At 51.4% G+C, this 21649-nt stretch overlaps 2 protein-coding genes and 1 non-coding gene across 32 annotated transcripts; 2 read left to right on the top strand and 1 right to left on the bottom strand.

Annotated features, from left to right (window-relative positions):
* Positions 1-296: 296 nt before the first annotated feature.
* Positions 297-10354, bottom strand: Thpo (thrombopoietin). Of its 13 annotated transcripts, none has more exons than XM_017316927.1 (7): positions 6818-7168; positions 6346-6679; positions 4907-5060; positions 4562-4689; positions 4225-4311; positions 2149-2316; positions 1001-1925 (listed from the first exon to the last, which is right to left on the bottom strand). In XM_017316927.1, the coding sequence occupies exons 1-7, from the start codon at positions 6838-6840 to the stop codon at positions 1251-1253; spliced, it is 1569 nt and encodes a 522-aa protein (XP_017172416.1). In that variant the 5' UTR covers positions 6841-7168; the 3' UTR covers positions 1001-1250. The 13 variants fall into 13 exon arrangements, with proteins under 13 accessions (NP_033405.1, NP_001276825.1, NP_001276823.1 ...); XM_017316928.1 differs by having other exon boundaries at positions 1001-1913; positions 6818-7163; XM_006521987.3 differs by having other exon boundaries at positions 6346-6391; positions 6818-7156.
* Positions 7268-18227, top strand: Chrd (chordin). 18 transcript variants are annotated; one of them, XM_011245817.3, is made up of 24 exons: positions 7268-9138; positions 9374-9477; positions 9850-9979; positions 10116-10244; positions 10330-10429; positions 10529-10616; positions 10749-10805; positions 10960-11101; positions 11214-11342; positions 11424-11506; positions 11589-11736; positions 11880-11986; positions 12107-12226; positions 12752-12908; positions 13185-13405; positions 14037-14150; positions 14396-14659; positions 14747-14840; positions 14954-15007; positions 15250-15353; positions 15797-15899; positions 17033-17187; positions 17339-17438; positions 17765-18225. In XM_011245817.3, the coding sequence occupies exons 1-24, from the start codon at positions 8991-8993 to the stop codon at positions 17818-17820; spliced, it is 2907 nt and encodes a 968-aa protein (XP_011244119.1). In that variant the 5' UTR covers positions 7268-8990; the 3' UTR covers positions 17821-18225. The 18 variants fall into 18 exon arrangements, 14 of the variants coding, with proteins under 14 accessions (XP_011244119.1, XP_030104807.1, XP_030104808.1 ...); XM_011245814.2 differs by having other exon boundaries at positions 8893-9138; positions 9308-9477; XM_011245815.2 differs by having other exon boundaries at positions 8893-9138; positions 9308-9477; positions 17768-18225.
* Positions 18228-21150: 2923 nt separating this feature from the next.
* On the top strand, positions 21151-21315 carry Gm22741. The gene has a single exon (XR_003952034.1). It is a non-coding gene; the product is annotated as a U1 spliceosomal RNA (small nuclear RNA).
* Positions 21316-21649: the final 334 nt, after the last annotated feature.

The raw sequence follows: 21649 nt of genomic DNA on the forward strand, positions 1-21649 counted from the left end.
GTTTTAGCTATGTGCATCTGTTGATCCGTTCATTAGGTTCTGCCTGTGTAGACACCTGGCACTGTCTGAATTGTCATCCCCACACGTGTGTGTGTGTGTGTTTGGAACTGTGAGATCCTGGCTTTTCCACCTACATGGTGGTCTTTCCTCCTTTACTTTGGGACACAAGAGAGGGAAAAGCTCTCACCAGTCTTTTCATAAGACTCTGGCTATTGCAGGTTGACCCTTGGCAATACAGTTTTTGTTCTTGCGCAATGTAAACCTCTAGCACCAACAAAGCTGAGACTCGGGTTTACTTGGAAAGTCCTATAAGTCTGCCTTCATTTGGGAGGGTTCCAATAAAGTTTGGAGTGGCCACACAGGGCTGCTTTTTAGGTGCATTTGTGGAAATTATAAAGAGCCTTCAAGCGCTCTGTGCTTGTCCTGCTGTGTGAGCCGAGGAGCCTGCCTCTTGCCACTTCCTGCACTTCCGCCTGACCTCCACAGGAGGGAAGCAGGAGCCCAGGCCTGGCTGAGCCCCTGCTGAGCTGCTGATGCTCTTTGCTCAGCTGCCACATCCAAGTCTGCTCTTTACTGAGCCAGCTGCACAGCCTTACCTGGGGTGTGGAGCTCCCAGGCTTCCTGTTAGCTTTCTTGGGAGGCAGGGTCCAGGAGCTCTGTTGCCCCAGTGAAGAACATTGGTCCCTGATTTTTATTGGCTTTTGGGTGCTCCCAGTTATTCTCTTACAGGTTCAGTTTTGTCTCTTAAGTAGGGACAGTCTTTCTAAGTGATAGCCTGTTAATTCTTTATCAAGAGCAGTATATCTCGAGGACCATACAGTCTCACTGAGAATTACAGTGAAGGGAAGGAGGGCATTGTGGGGGTGTTGGAGGCGCGGGAAGGCTTAAACTTGAAGCAAAGGAAAGTTCCCTTTTGTTTTCTGATATGGTGTAGCATCTACCTGGGTTAAAAGGCAAGACCTGCCTAGGCATTTGCAGACTTAATGTATGAAAGCACATATAGAGAATTAGTGATTTTCAAATTTATACCGAAAATAGACCAAAGATCGCTAGCTGCTCTGATGAATATTGCTGATAGGTTAAAAAAAAATAGCTCCTAAAATTTTACAATCTCCAGTGCTGTGTATCCCTTCCCCAGGGCCTTTTAGGTGAAAGCAGAACATCTGGAGCAGATGCAGCTGCCTCTCAGCCTTCCTGGGGAAGCTTGTCCCCGAGAGAAGCTGCAGACGCTCACTGGGCCAGTGCCCGCGCTATGTTTCCTGAGACAAATTCCTGGGATGAGGGTACATTGTGACTGGATGAGGGGCGGTAGAGTTAGGCATGGTGGTGGAAGGGTCAGGAAACAGGGGGTGGAGCTGGGGTGGAGATCCATGGGTGGTGGGCAAGGCAGGTGAAGGAGGGAAGGGTGTGTGTCCATCAGGAGCAAGGCTTGGAGAAGGAGGAAGTCCACCCTGGAGGTTGAATGCCAGGGAGCCTTTGTTGAAAGCTCCGGGCGAGATGTCTGAGGCTTCCAGGGTCTGAAGTGAGGTTCCAGCAAAGAGCCCATGAGTTCCATTCACAGGTCCGTGTGTCCTGTTCAGGTATCCAGAGATTTGGACTGGGGACCTGGAGGTTTGATTTAGCTGACCAGGAGTAATCTTGACTCTGAATCCCTGAAGCCTGCTCAGAAGTCCAGGGCCAGCAGTTCTGGCTGTGACACTGAAGTTCGTCTCCAACAATCCAGAAGTCCTGTTTGGGAACTTGTTTAGTGTGAGGAGTTGAGAAGTACTGCTTGGGACAGCTGTGGTTGGCAGGGTCCGTCTGACACAGAGGGTGGGACCTTCTACCAGAAGCAGGAAGCGCACCTTTCCCCGAAGCAGTTGTTGCAAGCTCAAGAAGAGGGCATTGGGGTCCTTGTGAGCTGTGGTCCTGCCCTGTAGAGGAAGCTGAGGGCAGAGGATGGGCCTGAGGCCAGTGAGTAGGCCCACATATCAGGCCTCTTCTGAATAAGGAGAAAAGATTTATTGCCAGCACCCAGGTATCACGTCTGGGAAGTATCACTCCGTATAAGCCAACCTTCATACACTGGAAGCACCTTGAATCCCTTGTCTTCCCCCAGGTCCTTAGGAACTGAATAAAAGGGTAGTTTCTATAGGTTTGGGGACTTACCTGGGTTCCTAGGAGGCCCTGCAGGGCCCCCAAGAGGAGGCGAACCTGCCCAGAAAGCTGTCCCAGGAGGGATGAGAGGCAGGAGGGTTCCAACTGTCCTCGTGCTGCCATCACTCCCTCCAGTAGAAGGGACACTGCCCCTAGAATGTCCTGTGCCTTGCTCTGTTCCTGGGAAAGAAAAAGTGGACTGCTTAAAAAAAAAAAAAAAGTGCTAAGAATGGGTGGGGAGCCCATAGGAGTAGCCAGAAGGATGAATCATAGGAGCTGAGAACTGGACAGGATGAGGGTCCCACCCATCACAGGAATTCCTTCACAGTCTCCTAATAACTGGTCATTGGCCTCTGCTTCAGCAACTCCAGTGTCCATCAGTGTAGCCTGGTCTTGCATAGACTCTTAGAAAGCCACTCCACCTTGCAGCAGCTTTTAGCTCTAGGCTGCAGCATTGTAGCCTTATTCTTTTCTGATACAAAACTGTTGCCCACAGCACTTCTAAGTTAAATGTAGCAACAAAACTGTCACCATAACCCTGAAGATGAAGGGAAGGGGCTTAACAAATGGCAGAGCTGAATATGATGACACATGCCTGTAATCCCAGCACTTGGGGGGCTGAGACAGGGGGATCACAAGTTCAAGGCCAGTCTGGAATACATAGGTAGACCCTGTTACAAACACAGAGCTAGAGCTATAATTCATATGATTCATCCTTCTCCTGACCCAGAATCCCTAGGAGACTTGAAAAGGGGATTCTACATAGTACAGGTATGTGCCACCTGGCTTGCTTCTGCTGCTATTGTTTATTTTTTGAGACAAGCTCTCACTATGTAGCTTAGGCTAGCCTGTAGCTCCTCATCTTTGTGCCCGGCTCTCTGAGCTGCTAGGATTTCTGGTTTGTGTCACTATGCCCAGCAAGGATTTGAATCTTGATTTTGCCTTAATTTAGTGATACTTTCTGCTTTATGTCACTTGTGGGCAGCAGATCAGATTACACACCAACTTAAGAAGGTTGAGAAGCTGGTCAGTGATGGCGCACGCCTTTGATCCCAGCACTCAGTAGGCAGAGGCAGATGGATCTCTGAGTTTGAAGCCAGCCTGGTCTATAGAGCAAGGATAGCCAGGGATAGACATAAATACACCCTGACTTGAAAAACCAAAGAAGAAGGAGGAAAATGAGGAGGAAGAAGGAAGAAGAAGGAGGAGGAGGAGAAGAAGAAAAGGAAGAAGAAGAAGAAAGGAAGAAAGAAAGAAAGGAATAAAGAAAGGAAGAGAGAGGAGAGAGAGAGAGAGAGAGAGAGAGAGAGAGAGAGAGAGAGAGAAAGAGAGAGAAAGAGAGAGAGAGAGCAAGCTGAGTTCTTGAAATGGCTCAGAGGGTAAAGGTGCTGTGGCCAAGCTTAATGGCTCTGACCTCTATGTGGCATGTGCTGCCATATATATATATATAAACAAATGCATTAAACAAAAAGATTGAACAAGAATAAGAGTAGGTCAAAAGTATGGACATGAAGGGCTTCTAACCAACTTTTTATGGTATTCAGTTTTAAATCTTTTTATCATGCATATATATGTACTATCTCATATATATGTGTGTGTATTATATATATATACAAATATACATATATACAAATATATGTGTATATATAAATATACATATGTATGTATATATGTGTATGTACATATACATACACACATGTGTTTGAGATAGTGTCTCATCCCTGACTGGCCTTGAACTTTCAGAGATCTGTTTGCCACTGCTTCCTGAGTGATGAGATTAAAGGCATGAAATTAAAGTCCTTCCTATTTGATATATTGGTCAGAAATTTGTCATTGTTTTCTTAAGAGCTCATTATAGGTGAATGTAACCTGGGATAAGGTGGCCAAGTTGAAAGTAAGACTTTTTAAAAATTCAAGAATTTTAGGGAGCAGGAGGGATCTGTAATAACAAGACGATCTAGGAAAGGCAATGTAACACATTTTCTTCCTTTTTTTTGAGATGGAAGTCTCACTCTAGTCCATCCTGGCCCGGAACATCCTAGGCTGGCAGGTGTGAGGCCAGCATGCCTGAGTCCAGGAGCCTCTTACCGTCTGGGTTTTCCATTCTCCCAGGCTAAAGTCCACAGCAGGCAGCAGAACAGGGATAGACAAAGGGTCGACGTCGGGACACTGACTCTGTTAAGAAAGATGGGGGCAGGAGGAAAAGGCTGAAATGGAAGTCAGGATGGTGGCCCCTGACTGGGGTGGTCTTCCTTAGTACCATGCTCATGCTGGAGCCTCTAAGAGACCAATGCCAAGCATAGCCCTTGTCAGGGCTAAGACATGGTGGTCTCGCCAAAGACAATACTGGAGTGAGAGGAACTGTAGGCCCAAGTCCCTTAACTCAGTTACATGGGTAAAAAGCAGGGGGCTTGGGGTTGCTCACCAGTCGGCTGTGAAGGAGGTGGGAGTCACGCAGCAGTTTATTTAGGAGTCTGGGGTCACAGGCAGGAGCTACGGGGCTGGACAGAGTTAGTCTTGCCACTGCAAGAAGCATGGCCGCCAGGAGCAAATCTTGGATGAGGAGAGGTGACGGTGAAGGGTGGATAAGGAGAAACTTATTCTCAGGTGGTGACTCAGGGATCCCCATTTGGGCCAGACCTGAAATCCAGGGGTCTGCTGTCCAGACAGACCCCTTTTCTAGGGGAGACTGGGGTTCCCAGCCCTCTGCCCACCTGCCCTGCGGCCAAGCCATTCTTGAACTTGTCCCTAGCCCTTCATGTAGCCTTACCAGTCAGCTCCATTCTGGCCAGGGTGTCTAACTGAAGTGGCTCCCTGTATGGGGCCTCTCCCCTGAATCTTTCCTGGGGCCATGGAGGCGGCTTGAGCTTCTGTGCTTCTTTCGGCAGAGTCGGGTGGGAGAGAGGTGGGCCAAGGACTCTGTCCTGAAAATGACAGAAATAGTGAATCGTTCATCAGGTTTCAAGGAAAAGACTTTCTGGCACGGGAAACGGGTGCTTGGAGGCCTTGAACTGCTGGCCAGCTAGGGCCAGAGCTGTTTGTGTTCCAACTGGTCCCATATTTTCTTGTGACTGAAGCATTATAGTGCCTCCTCTTGTAACAGCTCTTCAGTGACTCTGATAAGATCTTGGTGCCATCTACCAATTGTTGCCCTGCTAAGAGCAGCGAGATGTTACGCACACATTTTAAGTGGACTCAAATTCTGAGCATTGGTTGTTAGCTGGGAGAGAATGTGGGACGGGAATAGAGAGGGGTGTTGTTAAGTTTGGAGAAGAGTGGAAAATGGGTCACCAGGCCAAGAAGAAAAAGCAAATGGGCAGGCAAATGGACACATGCACTAAGGAACGGTGTTGGGAGTGGGACTGAGGCAGACTGGGTAAGGACATAACAGACCACCAGAGGCAGGAATTAAAAGAGAAACTTGGACATTCTTTCCCTTTTGGCCCACAAATAAAACCCAGGACTTTTCTTTGGATTTTCAAGTACTCAAGTCAAAGTGGGTAATAGAACTAGGACTTCTTTCCTGAGGCCAGAGACCTGGGTGGCACTTACAGAGCAAGATGATATCTGCCTCACATGGCTTCCTTCACCTTAGACACTGCCAGCGTTTTTTTACGGCAACTGCATCTGCCTCCCTGCCCCCTCCAGATCCCTTCCAGGCCCTTCCTGGGACCCTCGCTTTTCACAAGTTGAGCAAAGAGGCATTAGGACCCTCCTCTTTTCACAAGTTGAGCCGAGACCTGCACCTGATTCAATATTGGGATCTCCTGTAGGTCTGTCAACAGACACACGCCCCCCTCCTGTTACCCTCTTTCCGTGCCTTGGCTCACCTGACCCAGCTTCCCAGTGCCAGACTCAGAACCTTAAGCTAACAAGAATGACCATATGAGGGTGGGAATTAGGATTACGTTCCTCTGGACAAAGTTCTCCAGGCCTGCACGCACCCCCTTTCTTATTTTCTCATGGCCCCAAAGCAGCCAGACCTATGCTGAATTCTGAGTCTGTGAATAATCCCTCATAAACCAGCTACCCAACCCCCTTTCCCTGCTCTGTCCTGCTCCTCCCATTCTGGGAAGGCTCCACTCTTCTTGACAAAGGTCAGTGCCTGTAGGTTCCAGTTTGCTTGCCCCTCCCCCAGCTAAGAGCCCGGTTCTTTTTTGTTCTTCATACCATACCCCCACTTAACCCCAAATGGTGCTTGCCACTCACCGGGTGGAGAAGGGCCTCAGGACCCAGGTGCACAGCAGGCAGCACTCTGGGGAACAAGTAGGTAGGAAGACACTGGTTGGGGTACAGCCCCTCCTCTGTAGTAGGGTCACAAGCCTGCCCAGGCCACTTCCGCCCAATCAGAGAGCAGAGAGCCACCAAGCCCAGGTGAAGGCTCCCCCGGAAATGACGACTTCTTTTCCTGTCTACTGGGACTAGAGCCCATGGCTGGACCATGGTCCATGAATAGAGCCCAGCTCCTCCACCCACACACACTCTAGAGAGAATTTGTATAGCGGGAACTGTCTCATGTCCTGGCGACATGAGAACCTGGGACCTAAGTGAGAGAGAGAAGAGGGTTAGTCCAGGAGAAATCTGGCAGAATACGGTTCTCTCTGGGAAAGAGAGGTCTTGTTTTAGATGGATGAAGTCTCAGTTCCTGGCTCTCCAAATTTCTTTTCCCTGAACAGTATACCTGCTGCTGAATTCTGACAGCATGCTGGCTTGCTTGCTTTTCCTTCTATATTCCCCTGCTCCAGAGGAGTGTCTTTCCTGGCATTTCCCCTTTCCAACTGGCAAAGTAGGTATTGCCTATATTAGAAAATGATCACGTTATCAGAAAGACAGTATGGACAATATGTGGGACCCGGGAAGTAAAGGGATATGTGTTTGGTTAAGATTGAGCCCAGAGGGGCTGGTGAGATGGCTCAGTGGGTAAGAGCACCCGTCTGCTCTTCCGAAGTTCAAATACCAGCAACCACATGGTGGCTCACAACCATCGAGATCTGACTCTCCTGGAGTGTCTGAAGACAGCTACAGTGTACTTACATATAATAAAAATAAATAAATAAAAAAAAACAAAAACAAAAAAAAAAAAAAAGAGCCCAGAGCTGGGCAGTGGTGGCACACTCCTTTAATTCTAGCGCTTGGGAGGCAGAGGCAGGTGGATTTCTGAGTACGAGGCCAGCCTGGTCTACAGAGTGAGTTCCAAAAGATTGAGCCCAGAGCATGTCTTGATTCTCAGCACTTGGGAGGCAGAGGTAGGTGGATCTCAGAGAGTTTAAGGCTAGCCTGGTCTACCTAGTGAGCCAGGGCTGCATAATGAGATCTTATTTAAAACAGACAGACAGACAGACAAACAGACAGACAGACAGATTGACTGGGCTCAGTCTTTCTACTAGGGGTACAGGGACCTGGAGCGCTAAACCCCCTCAGCTCTGTGGGCAAGCCTGCCCTTGATTGCTCAATGATCCTCTTCTAGTCCTACCACTATACATGTGACAAGAGAAATAACCAGGCCCATCTGTCCCTGTCTTAGGAAGGACAGCTGCCGAGCCTCCCCCACAAATACCTCTTTGCTGGCTCCTCTCTTCCTTTGGCCCTGGCTCTAGCTCCTGTGCTTTCTCCCCAGTCCCTGTCTCCCCACAGTCTCTGTCCTCAGGGACCTTGTGGCCTGACCCTGTCCTCTCTCCCTTGTCTTCCTCAGGCTTTCTCTGCGCCTCAGAGAGGATGGGCTATCTACTGAGGCGTATGGCCTGGATCCCGGAATTCTCCAGTTGAATAAGAGATGCCTTCTAAGATTAGGAAGCCTAGTGCTGGGATAGTGGGAAGAACGGTGCGCGCGCGCGCGCGCGCGCGCGCGCGTGTGTGTGTGTGTGTGTGTGTGTGTGTGTGTGTGTGTGTGTGTGTAGGATGGGGAGGCTTGTCTAGAAAAGCAGGACAAAGGAGGTGGGGACTGAGCTGGAGAGGAAGAGGGTCATCTCTTGGATGAAGGAAAAGCATGAGAGAGCCAGAGGTGGTAGTTGGATGGACTTGAGAGCAGGTTGGGGTGCTGGTGAATTATGACTCCACTCAGGGAAGCACTGCTTGATTCTGGGAAGCACAGGCTAGGTTCCTGTCCCTGGGAAGTGAAGAAAGAGGAGAGACCTTAGAAGGGAAATAGGAATACAGCCAGAGTGAAAGGAAGGGGGTGCTGTGGGTCCTAGGTAGGGGTGGATCGGTGTCATTTTCAAAGACAAGTCCTCATCCTCCAGCGGCCCATCTCGTTCAAGAGTGCCACAGGCCCGAGGCTCAGCCTCTGCCCTTCACTAGCCTGAGCCTCTGGTCTTGGGGTGGACACCACCTCCAGGGGTGGTCGCAAGGAGCGTGTGTGGGGGTGTCGAGGCCCGCCTCTCCTCTCCCTCTTTGCGCCCCCTAGTTCCTCCCTTCCCCCTACCCACTCCGCTCCCCCCTCCTCCAGTCCCTCCCTCCTCCCCTGCCGGGTCCCAGCCTGTCCCCCTCCCCCACTCGCGATCCGGCCGCTGCTGCTGGGCCGGACCCCCCGGGCTCAGCCGGGCTCCTTGTGGAGCCGCCGCCGCGCCCCGTTTGCTGAAGAGGAGGCCCCGGGCCCGGACGCCTGGCGCGGGCATAAAACGGGCCAGAGCCGGCGCCTAGGGCACTAAAGTGGAGTACGGCCCGGGTCAGCGCCCCTCCGCCCGCTCTCTCCCGCCCCGCCCGGCCGGGAGCCGACCAGGCGACTGTGAGACGAGCCCCTCGCCACTGCCCCCCTCCTGGCCCCGGCCCCCTCCTGCCGGCCCGCCTCCGGTCCGGCCCTACTCCCTCTCCTGCTCCCTCCTCCCGCCCGCCTCCCCAGCTGTCTGCTCCGCGTCATGCCGAGCCTCCCGGCCCCGCCGGCCCCGCGGCTGCTCCTCGGGCTGCTGCTGCTCGGCTCGCGGCCGGCCAGTGGCACTGGCCCTGAGCCCCCAGCACTGCCCATCCGTTCCGAGAAGGAGCCGCTGCCTGTCCGGGGAGCGGCAGGTAGGTGGGCTCCAGGGGGAGGTGCGGGAGGGGAGTCTGACTCCTGGCAAGTCTACATCCACAGGGAGAGGGCCCCGGGCGCAGGTGGCTTCGCGCAGCGGGAGGGTGGGAGGGGAAAGCAGAGGCGGCGAGGTGCACGGTGCCAAGGGACCATGGGCCTGGCGGGCAGAGCCCGGAGCAGGCATTACGGCACGAGCAACCGGACAGCGGCCGCCAGCCAAGCCCGTCCCCGCAGGCTGCTCCTTCGGCGGGAAGGTCTATGCCTTGGACGAGACGTGGCACCCGGACCTGGGGGAGCCTTTTGGGGTGATGCGCTGCGTGCTGTGCGCCTGTGAAGCGGTGAGTGGATAACGCAGCTGCCTGCCCTACTCTAGAGGGTAGCGGAACGCTGGTGTCCTAAGTAGTAGACTCGGAGATGCTCAGGGGAAGGCTGGTCCGCAAATCGGAGGAAACCGCTTTCAAGTCTGCGGTGTTGACAGTTATTGATCGCCCACAATGTGACTGGCTTTTAGCCAACTTCCCCCCTCCCGTTACAGTATTGCTAGATAAATGACATTATTAGTTCTACTTTGCAGACAGGGACGCCGAGGCTCAGAGAAGTTAAGAAACTTTGGACGGGCCATGTAACTTGTAAATAGCAGAATTGACTGTCTGCAGCCCTGGGGTCTGATGGTTTCATTCCCTTAATTTTCCTATGTTCTCTGCCATCAGCCTCAGTGGGCTCGCCGTGGGAGGGGTCCTGGCAGGGTCAGCTGCAAGAACATCAAACCTCAGTGCCCCACCCTGGCCTGCAGGCAGCCGCGCCAGCTGCCAGGACACTGCTGCCAGACCTGCCCGCAGGGTGAGGCCCGCTGTGCCCGGAGTTAGGAGGGTGGAAGGCTCTACACTAGGTCCTGTACGACTTGCATCGCGGAGGAGGACTGGTCCTCCTGGTACCTTTCTGAAGCCAGCCGTCTTATTCCTTACCCCGGATGCAGAGCGCAGCAATCTAGATCCACAGCCCGCTGGCCTGGTCTTCGAGTATCCAAGGGATCCAGAGCATCGCAGTTACAGTGATCGAGGGGAACCCGGCGTTGGGGAGCGGACCCGTGCTGATGGCCACACAGGTAGGCTGGGGTGGAGGTGGGCCTGATGAAGTTTGAGTCCCGCGGCAAGGCTTGACAGTGCTCAGGCCATCTTCTCTTCTCGAAGACTTTGTGGCGCTGCTGACAGGACCGAGGTCGCAGGCGGTAGCTCGTGCTCGAGTCTCTTTGCTGCGCTCAAGTTTACGCTTCTCTGTCTCCTACCAGCGGTGAGACCGGGAAAAGGGCAAGGACTAGGAGTAGTAAAGGGGGCAATAAAGAGGAGCCTGTAGGCTATAGATCCAGTCTCACTGGACCTCTCTTCACAGGCTGGACCGTCCCAGCAGGGTTCGTTTCACAGATCCCACAGGCAACATCCTGTTTGAACACCCTGCAACCCCCACCCAGGATGGCCTGGTGAGATGATGCCATTTAAGAGTGCTTATCCAAAATCGGCACTTGCTGAGAGCATGCTTTGCATTGCCTCCTTTGGTTCTCACAACAGCCCAGTGGGAGAAAGGCCCTGACATTATGATGCCCATTTTACAGAGGAGGGAACTGAGGCTCAGAATAGCAGAATGTGATTTGTTCAAGGTCATTTGGCTAGTAAGTGGTAAGCCAGGACTTAAAATCAAGGCTCATGGGTCCTTCTTAAGAGGGTCTGGGGTCTCCCTTCCATGCTCCTTCCTCATTAGACCTGGGTCTTTTAGGTGGCTTGTCCTGCATAATTACAGTAGGCATTCTTCCCTCTTCTCTCAAGGTCTGTGGGGTGTGGCGGGCAGTGCCTCGGCTGTCTGTGAGGCTCCTGAGGGCAGAGCAGCTTCGGGTAGCCCTTGTGACATCCACTCACCCTTCAGGAGAAGTCTGGGGGCCTCTCATTTGGCAGGGTGCTCTCGCTGCAGGTAAGGGGAGTGAGCAGTTCTCAGATGTCAAGAGCTGAGCCTTCAATAACCCAAGGGTGGGTGGACTGAAGAGAGGATTTTCTTATGGCTGTCATGGTCTAACACTCCCCAGAGACCTTCAGTGCCATCCTGACCCTGGAAGACCCACTGCAGCGGGGTGTGGGGGGCATAGCCCTGCTCACCCTCAGTGACACAGAAGATTCCTTGCATTTTTTGCTGCTCTTCCGGGGTCTGCTGGGAGGTGAGTGATGGGGAAGATGTATGTGAGGGCGTAGGGCGGGTGCTCACCTTTCAGAAATGCTCACATGTGCAGTGCTTGCAGGACTAGCTCAGGCTCCCTTGAAGCTTCAGATTCTCCACCAGGGACAGCTACTTCGGGAGCTCCAGGCCAACACCTCCGCTCAGGTAAGGGAAAGGAAGGCCTGTGTCTTGCCGAGGTTTACTCTGACCTCTTGCTGTTGCCCACCCCACTCTGCTCTGTTCACAGGAGCCAGGTTTTGCTGAGGTGCTGCCCAGCCTTACAGACCAAGAGATGGACTGGTTGGAGCTGGGGGAGCTGCAGATGGTCCTAGAGAAGGCGGGTGGGCCAGAGCTACGCATCAGTGGATACATCACCACCAGGCAGAGCTGTGATGGTGAGGAAGGGTGGGGCTTGGCACTGTGGGTACACATAACTCAGAGGCACAAACGTGTGCTGAGGAAGAGCCCAAAATACATATGGGGGTCTTGGGTGTCTGGGTGTGGGCAAGCCTGCTGCCACCTGTCTTGTCCCCTGCAGTCCTTCAAAGTGTCCTTTGTGGGGCTGATGCCCTGATCCCAGTCCAGACGGGTGCTGCTGGGTCAGCCAGCTTCATATTGCTAGGAAATGGCTCCCTTATCTATCAGGTAAGAGTCAGCAGCTGTAGGAGGCAGGGAGGCCAGCAGGGCAAGGCCTTGACCTTCAGGGGGAAAGGCTCTCGGTCTTGGCTGGCAATCCAATTGCCTTTCCCCAACCCTGCCCACCAGGTGCAAGTGGTAGGTACAGGTAGCGAGGTGGTGGCCATGACACTGGAGACCAAGCCTCAGCGGAAGAACCAGCGCACTGTCCTGTGCCACATGGCTGGACTCCAGCCGGGAGGACACATGGTGAGGGCTCCAGGCAGAGTTGTGCCAGGGCTGCCAATACATGGGCTGCGGGAAGCCAGGTTGGTTGAGTAGGGGTGTGTAGTACTGTTCACACACACATGGGTTCTCTCAATGAGTTCTTTATTCATTTGACACGTTTTGGTAAACCTTAGGCTAGAAACCTTGTTCTCAGCAAGCTCATAGTGAAATAGGGAACACCACTCACGGGAACAGTGCAATAGCCCATGAGATAGTACTAATTGAACTTTTGGGGTCTGTCAGGCACGAACGTGGTTGCCTCCTTTGTGTACATTTTGCCTTTCCCAGTACCCTTTGATAAAGGAGAAGTAAAGACTCGCAGATGAGTAACTCTTCAAGGGTTGTGGTATGTCTAGGATGCGGCAGAGGAGGTTCTTGACACTCGACCTACAAAGTTCTTGTCCAGTGTTATTGGGATGAGGAAGGATATACGTGTGGTGGAGGCATAAGATATGGGAAGCCCTTGGCATCTGAAAGTGAGAGGGCTCATCCTTCTTTGACCCCTAGGCTGTGGGTATGTGCTCTGGGCTGGGTGCCCGAGGGGCTCATATGCTGCTACAGAACGAGCTGTTCCTGAATGTTGGTACCAAGGACTTCCCAGATGGAGAGCTTCGGGGGCATGTGACTGCCCTATGCTACAGTGGGCACAGTGCCCGCTATGACAGTGAGTGCCTCATGGTCTACCTGCCCACCTATGTCCTCTGACCTGCCATCCAAGCATCCAAAGAATTAGCCAGAGATCCAGAGCTTGAGCTGTCTGATCTCTGGTTGGCATTTAGAGAGGTGGGGATGTGTAGGGTGAAGCTACTGGCCAACCATCCCTGTTGCCATTGTGCAAGGAAGCTAAGACTTGCTATTCCCCAAGCCCTAGATCTGGGGTGGGGCAGGATGAGATTAAGAGCACAATCTCAGGTGTCATCTCTCATCTGTTTGGATTTAGGATTGCCTGTGCCTCTGGCAGGGGCACTAGTGCTGCCCCCTGTGCGGAGTCAGGCAGCAGGGCACGCCTGGCTCTCCTTGGATACACATTGTCACTTACACTATGAAGTTCTATTGGCTGGGCTTGGTGGCTCAGAGCAAGGAACTGTCACTGCCCACCTCCTTGGGCCTCCTGGGATGCCAGGGCCCCAGCGGCTGCTGAAGGGATTCTATGGCTCAGAGGTAAAGTCATAGAGATGGGAAGAAGCTTAGAAATTTTCTGCCTTTTTAGCTTGAAGGGCCATGTGGACCTGTGGTTGTGGTAGAGAGAGCAGGTGGCCTGGTATTACAGAGCAGGCTTGGCCGGCTGTAGGTGTCTGACAGACCTGGGTGTAAGTCTGATTCAGGCTTTACTATGCATTTTCTTTTGTGTCCTCTGTCCTAAATGATTTCCAGGACAGAGGTCCCAAGCCACAAAAGTAGTAGGTGGGATGGACCACATCCTCTTAAGTGGTGTGAGCTGCAGTCGCAGAGACCTAGTCTCACAGCTCTTCTCCAATGTGAGAAGGCCTTAATCATGGGTCTGTTTCTTTATCTGAAAATTGGAGACCATGGGCTGTGTCTTAAAGTGTCCCAAAGTGTCCTTGTGGGGCTGGAGGGGTGGCTCAGCAGTGTGGCTGCTCTTCTGGGGGATCCAGTTTCAGTTCCCAGCACCCACTTGGTAGCTCACAACCATCTGTAACTTCAGTTACAGGGAATCCAATGCCCTCTTCTGGCCTCTATGGACACCAGGCAAAATGCTAATACACATAAATAAAATGATATAAAAACCCTGATGTGCCTTGTTTCTACTCCTTACTTGGTCTGTCTGCAGGCTCAGGGCGTGGTAAAAGATCTGGAGCCTGTGCTGCTGCGGCACCTGGCACAGGGCACTGCCTCCCTGCTCATCACCACCAAGAGTAGCCCCAGAGGAGAACTACGTGGGCAGGTATGTGAGGACAGTGCAGTTGCTTGTGTGCTCCGATCCCTGAGGTGGTAGTATTAAGTTCTTGCCAGTGATAAACATGAAGCCACACAGCTGCATAGGGAGGTCGTCAACCTAACGCCCTGGCTTTGCAACTGGGACGAGTCTTGAAGGGCAGAGTCTCCTCCTGGGCACTCCTGACAACAGCCAGCAGTGGTTGATAGAGACATGAAGGAGAACCCAGCCGGCCTGTTTCCCTCTCTTCCCAGGTGCACATTGCCAGTCAGTGTGAGGCGGGAGGCCTGCGTCTGGCCTCAGAAGGAGTGCAGATGCCCTTGGCTCCAAATGGAGAGGCGGCTACGTCACCCATGCTGCCTGCTGGCCCTGGCCCTGAAGCCCCAGTACCAGCCAAACATGGCAGCCCTGGGAGACCCCGAGATCCTAACACATGTTTCTTCGAGGGGCAGCAGCGGCCCCACGGGGCTCGCTGGGCACCCAACTATGACCCACTCTGCTCCCTCTGCATCTGCCAGGTAGGATGTTTGGGTAAGGGACAGTTGGCTACAGGGTCTGGGGCAAGGGGCCCAACACACCTTCAAAGCCTTGGCCCCTTTCTACAGAGACGAACAGTGATCTGTGACCCTGTAGTATGCCCACCACCAAGCTGTCCCCACCCGGTGCAGGCACTGGACCAGTGCTGTCCCGTGTGTCCAGGTGAATGTCCTGCAGGGGAGGAAAGGTAGTGGAGGGGCGTTCATGGAAAAGGAATGTTCTAGGGAGGGAAGCAAAGGCGACTCTCTGCCTCACCCTTTTCTTTGTCTCCACAGAGAAACAACGCAGTAGAGACCTCCCCAGCCTACCAAATCTGGAGCCAGGAGAGGGTAAGAGAGGACTATGGGTCCAGGGATGGGAAGATCCAAAGAAGCCATTGGGTTGGAGCAAGAGGGCAATAGAGTGTGTGTATGGGGGAAGCTGAGGTGCACAGACTCTAAGCACGTCTGATAGTTCTCTTTAGTGTCTACTGGCTCTTGGCTTAGGCTAGTATGGGACTGGCCTGAGGCTTGGTTGTATGCCCAACTGGTGAGACCAATCCTAATGGCAGCTGGGAATTCTTTCCTTCTAGGCTGCTATTTTGATGGTGACCGGAGCTGGAGGGCAGCGGGTACCCGATGGCACCCTGTTGTGCCCCCCTTTGGCCTAATTAAGTGTGCTGTCTGCACCTGCAAGGTATGGCTGCCTAATCTTCCCTGCTATCATAACCCAGTCAGGTCTACAGATAGAGATGGGGACTTCCTGGAGAGCAAGCCTGTCCTTGATGAGGAGGTCTCAGGATGGTATTGTGAGGGGCAGTCCCTGGGGTTTGGAGAGCAGGTTTCCTGTGGGAGGGGTTAAAAAGCCGACAGGTACAAGCTTTGGCTGTGTCAGCTGACTGAGTTCACGTGACCCTCAGTGATTTCTGAACTTTCCCCAAGCTCCCCATTCCTCCCCTGTGTGCAAATATGCCATCCTATATACAATGAGGACTGGATTCAGATATATAGGGCAAACTCAGGCCTCTGAGCATTGGCCACACATATATTTGACTTGAGGTGGGAAAGGAGAGAGAAAGCAGTGTGACGGTTGTACGTCCCTCCGCCTGACACCCTCTCTCAATGGGTGCCTGCCTACAGGGGGCCACGGGAGAGGTGCACTGTGAGAAGGTGCAGTGTCCTCGCCTGGCCTGTGCTCAGCCTGTCCGTGCCAACCCCACCGACTGCTGCAAACAGTGTCCAGGTGAGAGGCCTGGTCATTGAGGCCTCACTCTAGGGGCTGGGTAGGCCCTGACCTGTTTGGGGGTGCATGATGGGGATGGAACGGAGCTTCTCAGAAACTTCTCACTCGCTGGGCACTGCTCATACCCACCCTGGAGTCAGCACCCTAAAAACAGTGGGAAGGTTCTGCATGTATGCAGTAAGCTGACTGGGGCTCCAGGCCCATCAACCTAGCTGTTCATCTACCTACCCAGCCATTCATCTACCCATCCATCCATCCTTCCATCCATCATCATCTATCCACTCCATCTGTAATCCATCTAGCCACCCACCCATCCACTCACTCATCTATCCACCTATCCATCCATCCTTCCATCCATCATTATCTATCCACTCCATCTGTAATCCATCTAGCCACCCACCCATCCACTCACTCATCTATCCACCTATCTATCCATCCATCCATCTTCCCACCTATCATTATCATCTATCCACTCCATTTGTAATCTATCTAGCCACCCACCCATCCACCCATCCACCTATCTACCTATGTGTCTGTCTGTCTGTTCATCCATCATCATCATTTATTTACTCCATCTGTAATCCATCCATCTATCCACCTGCTCATCCATCCACCCACCTATCCATCCACCTACCCATCCATCATCATCATTATCTATCTATTTTATCTGTGATCCATCCATCCACCTACCCATCCATCTACCCATCCATCCTTCATCATCCATCTACCCATCCATCCTTCATCATCTCGCCACTCCATCTATCTACCTACCCATCCATCCATCCATCCATCCATCCATCTACCCATTCATCATCATCTATCTACTTTATCTGTGATCCATCCATCCATCCATCCATCCATCCATCCATCCATTTACCCACCCACCCATCCATTCATCATTATTATCTATCCACTCCATCTGTACCACATCCATCTATCCACCTACCCATCCATCAATCCATAATCATTTATCTACTCCATCTGTAATTAATCCATTTATTCACTCATCCATCTCCCACCTATCCATCCAAATTTATCACTTATCAAGAACCAGAAACTACTAGGCTAGGGGAATTCAAAGAAAAGTTAAAGTTGGTTGACCCTTATTGTCTAACTTTGTCTTCTTTCCCCAGTAGGGTCAGGGACTAATGCCAAGCTGGGAGACCCCATGCAGGCTGATGGGCCTCGGGGGTGTCGCTTTGCTGGGCAGTGGTTCCCAGAGAATCAGAGCTGGCACCCATCAGTGCCCCCCTTTGGGGAGATGAGCTGTATTACCTGCAGATGTGGGGTAAGTGAAGGACTTGTGTGATGTGGCTAGTACTGCCTGGCCTAGAGTAGGAAAACCTTCTCAGGGAGAGTCCTGGAGATGGCTTTTCCTGAAGAGGCTAAAGACTAGAGTGTCCTGTAAGGAACCTCAGTATCTCTCCATTCTGCACCAGGCAGGGGTACCCCACTGTGAGCGGGACGATTGTTCACCGCCGCTATCCTGTGGCTCAGGGAAGGAGAGTCGATGCTGTTCCCACTGCACAGCCCAAAGGTGTAAGTGAAGGAAGCCACAGATGGTGTGGGCTGGCTGTGTGACTCTGGGAGGGAAGGGTGCCCCATGGAGGTAGGAACTATGAGTCTGATTCATAAGTGCAATCCCAGCCTACCTCTCCAGGCTTCTCACTTACTGTTGTTTCTTTACAAATGAGACTTCTGAAGCTCAGAGGAATTAAGCAACCACACTGCAGGTGGTGTATGCTGACTTTCTTGGACAACTTGGTCCTTTCTGGGACTGGAGCAGAGATGTGCTGCCTGCCCCCCACCCCCACTCCCGTGTCTTCTTCCAGACCTCTCTGCTTCCCATCTCCTTCTGTCTTCAGCAGCCTCTGAGACTAGAACCCTTCCAGAGCTGGAGAAAGAAGCGGAGCACTCCTAGGGAGCATCCAGAAGGCCATATGACCAAGAGGATGGGCCTGAGCTGGGAGAAGGAGTGGTGCTGAGGACCCCGACTCTCCTGTGGGAACCCAGTGCCTTTCGTGCCTCTGCTCTGCTTCTTCTCCTCCCCCACTACCTCTGGGAACCACAAGTCTACAAGGGGAAAGACTGCTGGGTCAGACCAAGGCCATATCCATGCGAACTCCTGCCCTGTTTTCTTTTGGCCTCTGTCCCACAAGCTTAACTCTTTTCTTCTGTACAGAACACCACTGGCTTATTGGGATTCTTTAATTTATCCTCACTCAGCACCAAGGGTTCCCTCACACCATTCCTGCTACCCCTGAGCTGAGCAGAGTCATTATTAGAGATTTTTTTTTGTATTTATTAAAACATCTTTTTTTCAGTCTTTGGGTTTGAGGTAGGCTCTTTGTGGCCAGGACCCCAGTGGGCGCCAGTAGAGTAAGATCTGACAGACCAAAATAAGAGAGGAGCCTTGGGCCTAGAGTCTCTCTGACCTGGGAGCTAGGAGGGCTTAGGGAATGAGATGTTGACTTGATTGGCATATCTAGGTTCCATAAAGACAACTGTCCATAGAAGGTGGTGGAGCAGCAAGAGCCCTGGTAGCCTCAAGTTGAGTTACCCATAGCTGACATTTTTGCTGATGCCATGTTTCTTCATGCCACTCCAGAATGAAACCAAAGTGCTTCCAGTCTCTACTTTCTGTCTAAAGCAAGCTAAACATTCTTTCCTGAAAAGTTGTTTGTTGATCAGTTCAGGGGCAATCCTACATCAGATTGAATAGGGATTAGCCCTGATTTAGTTAAAACCGAGCTCATCATGAGAAAAAGTGCTATGGTGGGCAGAGTAACAGGAGACCTCTTCCCTTGCCCTTTCCCATTTCCTCTCATCCCAGCCGTCAGTCCCATGGTTCTAGAGAAACAAGGGCAGTATCTTAGAAATCATATACATGCATGTATAAATAATTCCGGATAAATCTGGTAGTACAGAGGAAGGAAAAAGTCACAGCTGTTAGCACTAGGCCTGCTGAAAGTGTAGCTAACAATCACCATCTTAGCCCTTCAAAGCTCTGAGTGTATGTAGCTCTGCAGTTATTTCACTGAGATAATTCACTCCAACGTGTCCTGCTTCCTTTGTAAAACAGGTTGCATCATGGGAAGCAACCACAGCACATACATTGTGCAGCCCAGTACCTGGCCAGAATTTGGTAGAAAAAGTGCTGTAGTTGCTGTGGAATTTCTGGGGCTTGGCTGGTATGAGGGTGGCAATGGGCTTTTGTTGTATTTGGCAGGATATTTGTGGAGGGGCTAGGTTGTGAATGAAGCCATGACAGATATGGGGATAGCTGGCAGGGCTAGCCTCTGCTGTCATAGTGGGAGGTTCAGACAGGAATGAACCAGAGATGACAGCCAGTCAGGGATGAGAAGGCAAAAGGACTCAGAATGGGTTGCAACATAGGCAAAGCATGAGGTGTCCATGATGGGAGATAAGGTTTTACCCGCCATACTGTCCTTACCAGGGAGGGAGCTATGAGTTAAGTAAGGATGACCCATAGGCATCTTGGTGCCTGCAGGAGACAGGGCTCATCCTTAACTTTAGCTTCAGAGCCCCAGAAGGGCTTCAAAGCAGGCCTCAAAGTGTCAGCTGAGCAAATGTGTGAACAGAATGGACACAGGCAGAAGCCTCTGGAATACCTTTCCCATCCTAGACCGCATCCTAGCCAAGCCAGCAGTCCTAGGTTCTTCCCTCAGTCCCTAGGGAAGTGGGATGATGACCTAAGAAATCCAGTCCTGTGTGTGGTCTCTTCAAATTCCTGGCATCCAGAGACCTCAAGAGGGCACCCCATGCATGCCCCTTTAAGCCACTAACAGCATCAGGGAACAAAACTAAAAGCAACAACAACAACAACAACAATAACAAAACAACAACAACAAACCAAACCCAAACAAAAGAACAAGAAACCCAAAACAACAAAAACCATGGAAGGTGATTTTCTTGGGCAGTGTCACAATGTCTTTGAACACTCACTAGTACAACATTATATGGCCTCTAAGCTAGGGCCAGGAAGGCCTTCCACACTCTTAAGGGTTTGACTGAACTCCCGAGATTCTCCAGCACAAAGGCAGGGAACACACAGGCTGTTGGACAGATGAGGTGATTTTGATAACCCTTGCTTTTCAAAGAGAAAATTCACATATAGTTCCACTTTGCCATGTTCCATCTGATCTCCTAGTGATATTCTTTACATACTTTTAATATGCAGAATCCAGATTTTGGCATATCAGGCCACAGACAGCCACTGTTCTAGGACTTTGTTAATGGTGGGGCTGTGGCCAAGTTGCCTATGAATCATTTATGGCAGTAACTAAGAAGGGCCATTTTCAAACTGTAGCTATGGATGTCTGAAAATGTCAATCAACATAGGGGTGGGTAGACATGGGGATCCAGGGGCCTCCTGGGAGGGAGGAATCCTGGTCGACCTCTCTACTTTGAAGACAGACACTCAGCCATTAGCAAAGTCTGCACTCCAAAGATGGGTTGGTATGTTGTAAAAATGTTTTGAGCTGGGCAATGGTGGCACATTCCTTTAATCCCAGCACTTGGGAGGCAGAGGCAGGCAGATTTCTGAGTTCGAGGCCAACCTGGTCTACAGAGTGAGTTCCAGGACAGCCAGGGCTATACAGAGAAACCCTGTCTTGAAAAACCAAAAGAAAAAAAAATGTTTTGAAACAACTGATGGCATCTTGCTCCTTAGACTTTTATAAAAATAATGGAAAGTAGAAAAACAGAGGCAAACCAGTCCTGAGGGTATGGTACAGAGGATCAGTCACTTGAGGCTGTCCTTGTGTACAGTGGGTTCAGGACAGTCTGGGCTAATGTGACCCTGTCTGAATAAAACAGAACAAGAACACAGAAGCAGGTGACACAAGGACAGAGGCAGGAAGGAAAAGAAGTCTTATAATCACAGAATGGAAGTATGTGTCTGAGGGTTGGAAGACACGTCTCAGCCTGACAGCTGGAGGCCACTAGAGAACAACTTGGAGACCATATATGAAGGAAGATACATGTGGAATACACAGACTGAGTATGGGCTGCTGGCAGCAGTGTTACAGGTGACAAAAGGGAGATCTATTAGGCACATAGTATGATACACACACACACACACACACACACACACACACACACACACACATATATATATATATCATGATCAGAGTTCTCTGAGAATGGAGTCCCCACACACCGGTTTGCCTCTGATGTTTTCACGTACAAAACAGGCACCAGGGTTGCTGCTCCTCGTCATAAGAGTAGCTCACTATGTATGCATCTGTGTCACCATGATCATGGAGGTGGTTCTCCCAGGGCGCAAAGCTCATCCCTTGCCCTCTGGATGTGCTAAATACTGGGGCTTCCCCAATGAGAGAAACTTGACTGCACAATTTGTGGTAGTGAGGACTGCATTCATACCCTCTCCTTTATAAATCATTGTGAATAACTATAATACTATAACAATTATAAAAGCTATAAAATAACTATAAACACAAAAATGTAAGAAAGAAAAATTCACGTGTTACTCCAAACCACAATACCAGCTGTCCAAAAAAAAAAAAAAAACTAAACCAAAAAACCAAAAACCAAAACCACAACCACTGTGTTTTGGGGCCACCAAGATGTCTCAGTGGGTAAAGACACTTGCCATGATCCACACGGTGGAAGGAGAGAACTGACTCACAAGATTGCCCTCTGGGTTTTCATTGTGGCTCCTCTCCACATGTGCACACACACACATACACATACACACACAAGTTCAC

Source organism: Mus musculus, chromosome 16, assembly GCF_000001635.26.
Source record: "Mus musculus strain C57BL/6J chromosome 16, GRCm38.p6 C57BL/6J".
Lineage (NCBI taxonomy): Eukaryota > Metazoa > Chordata > Mammalia > Rodentia > Muridae > Mus > Mus musculus.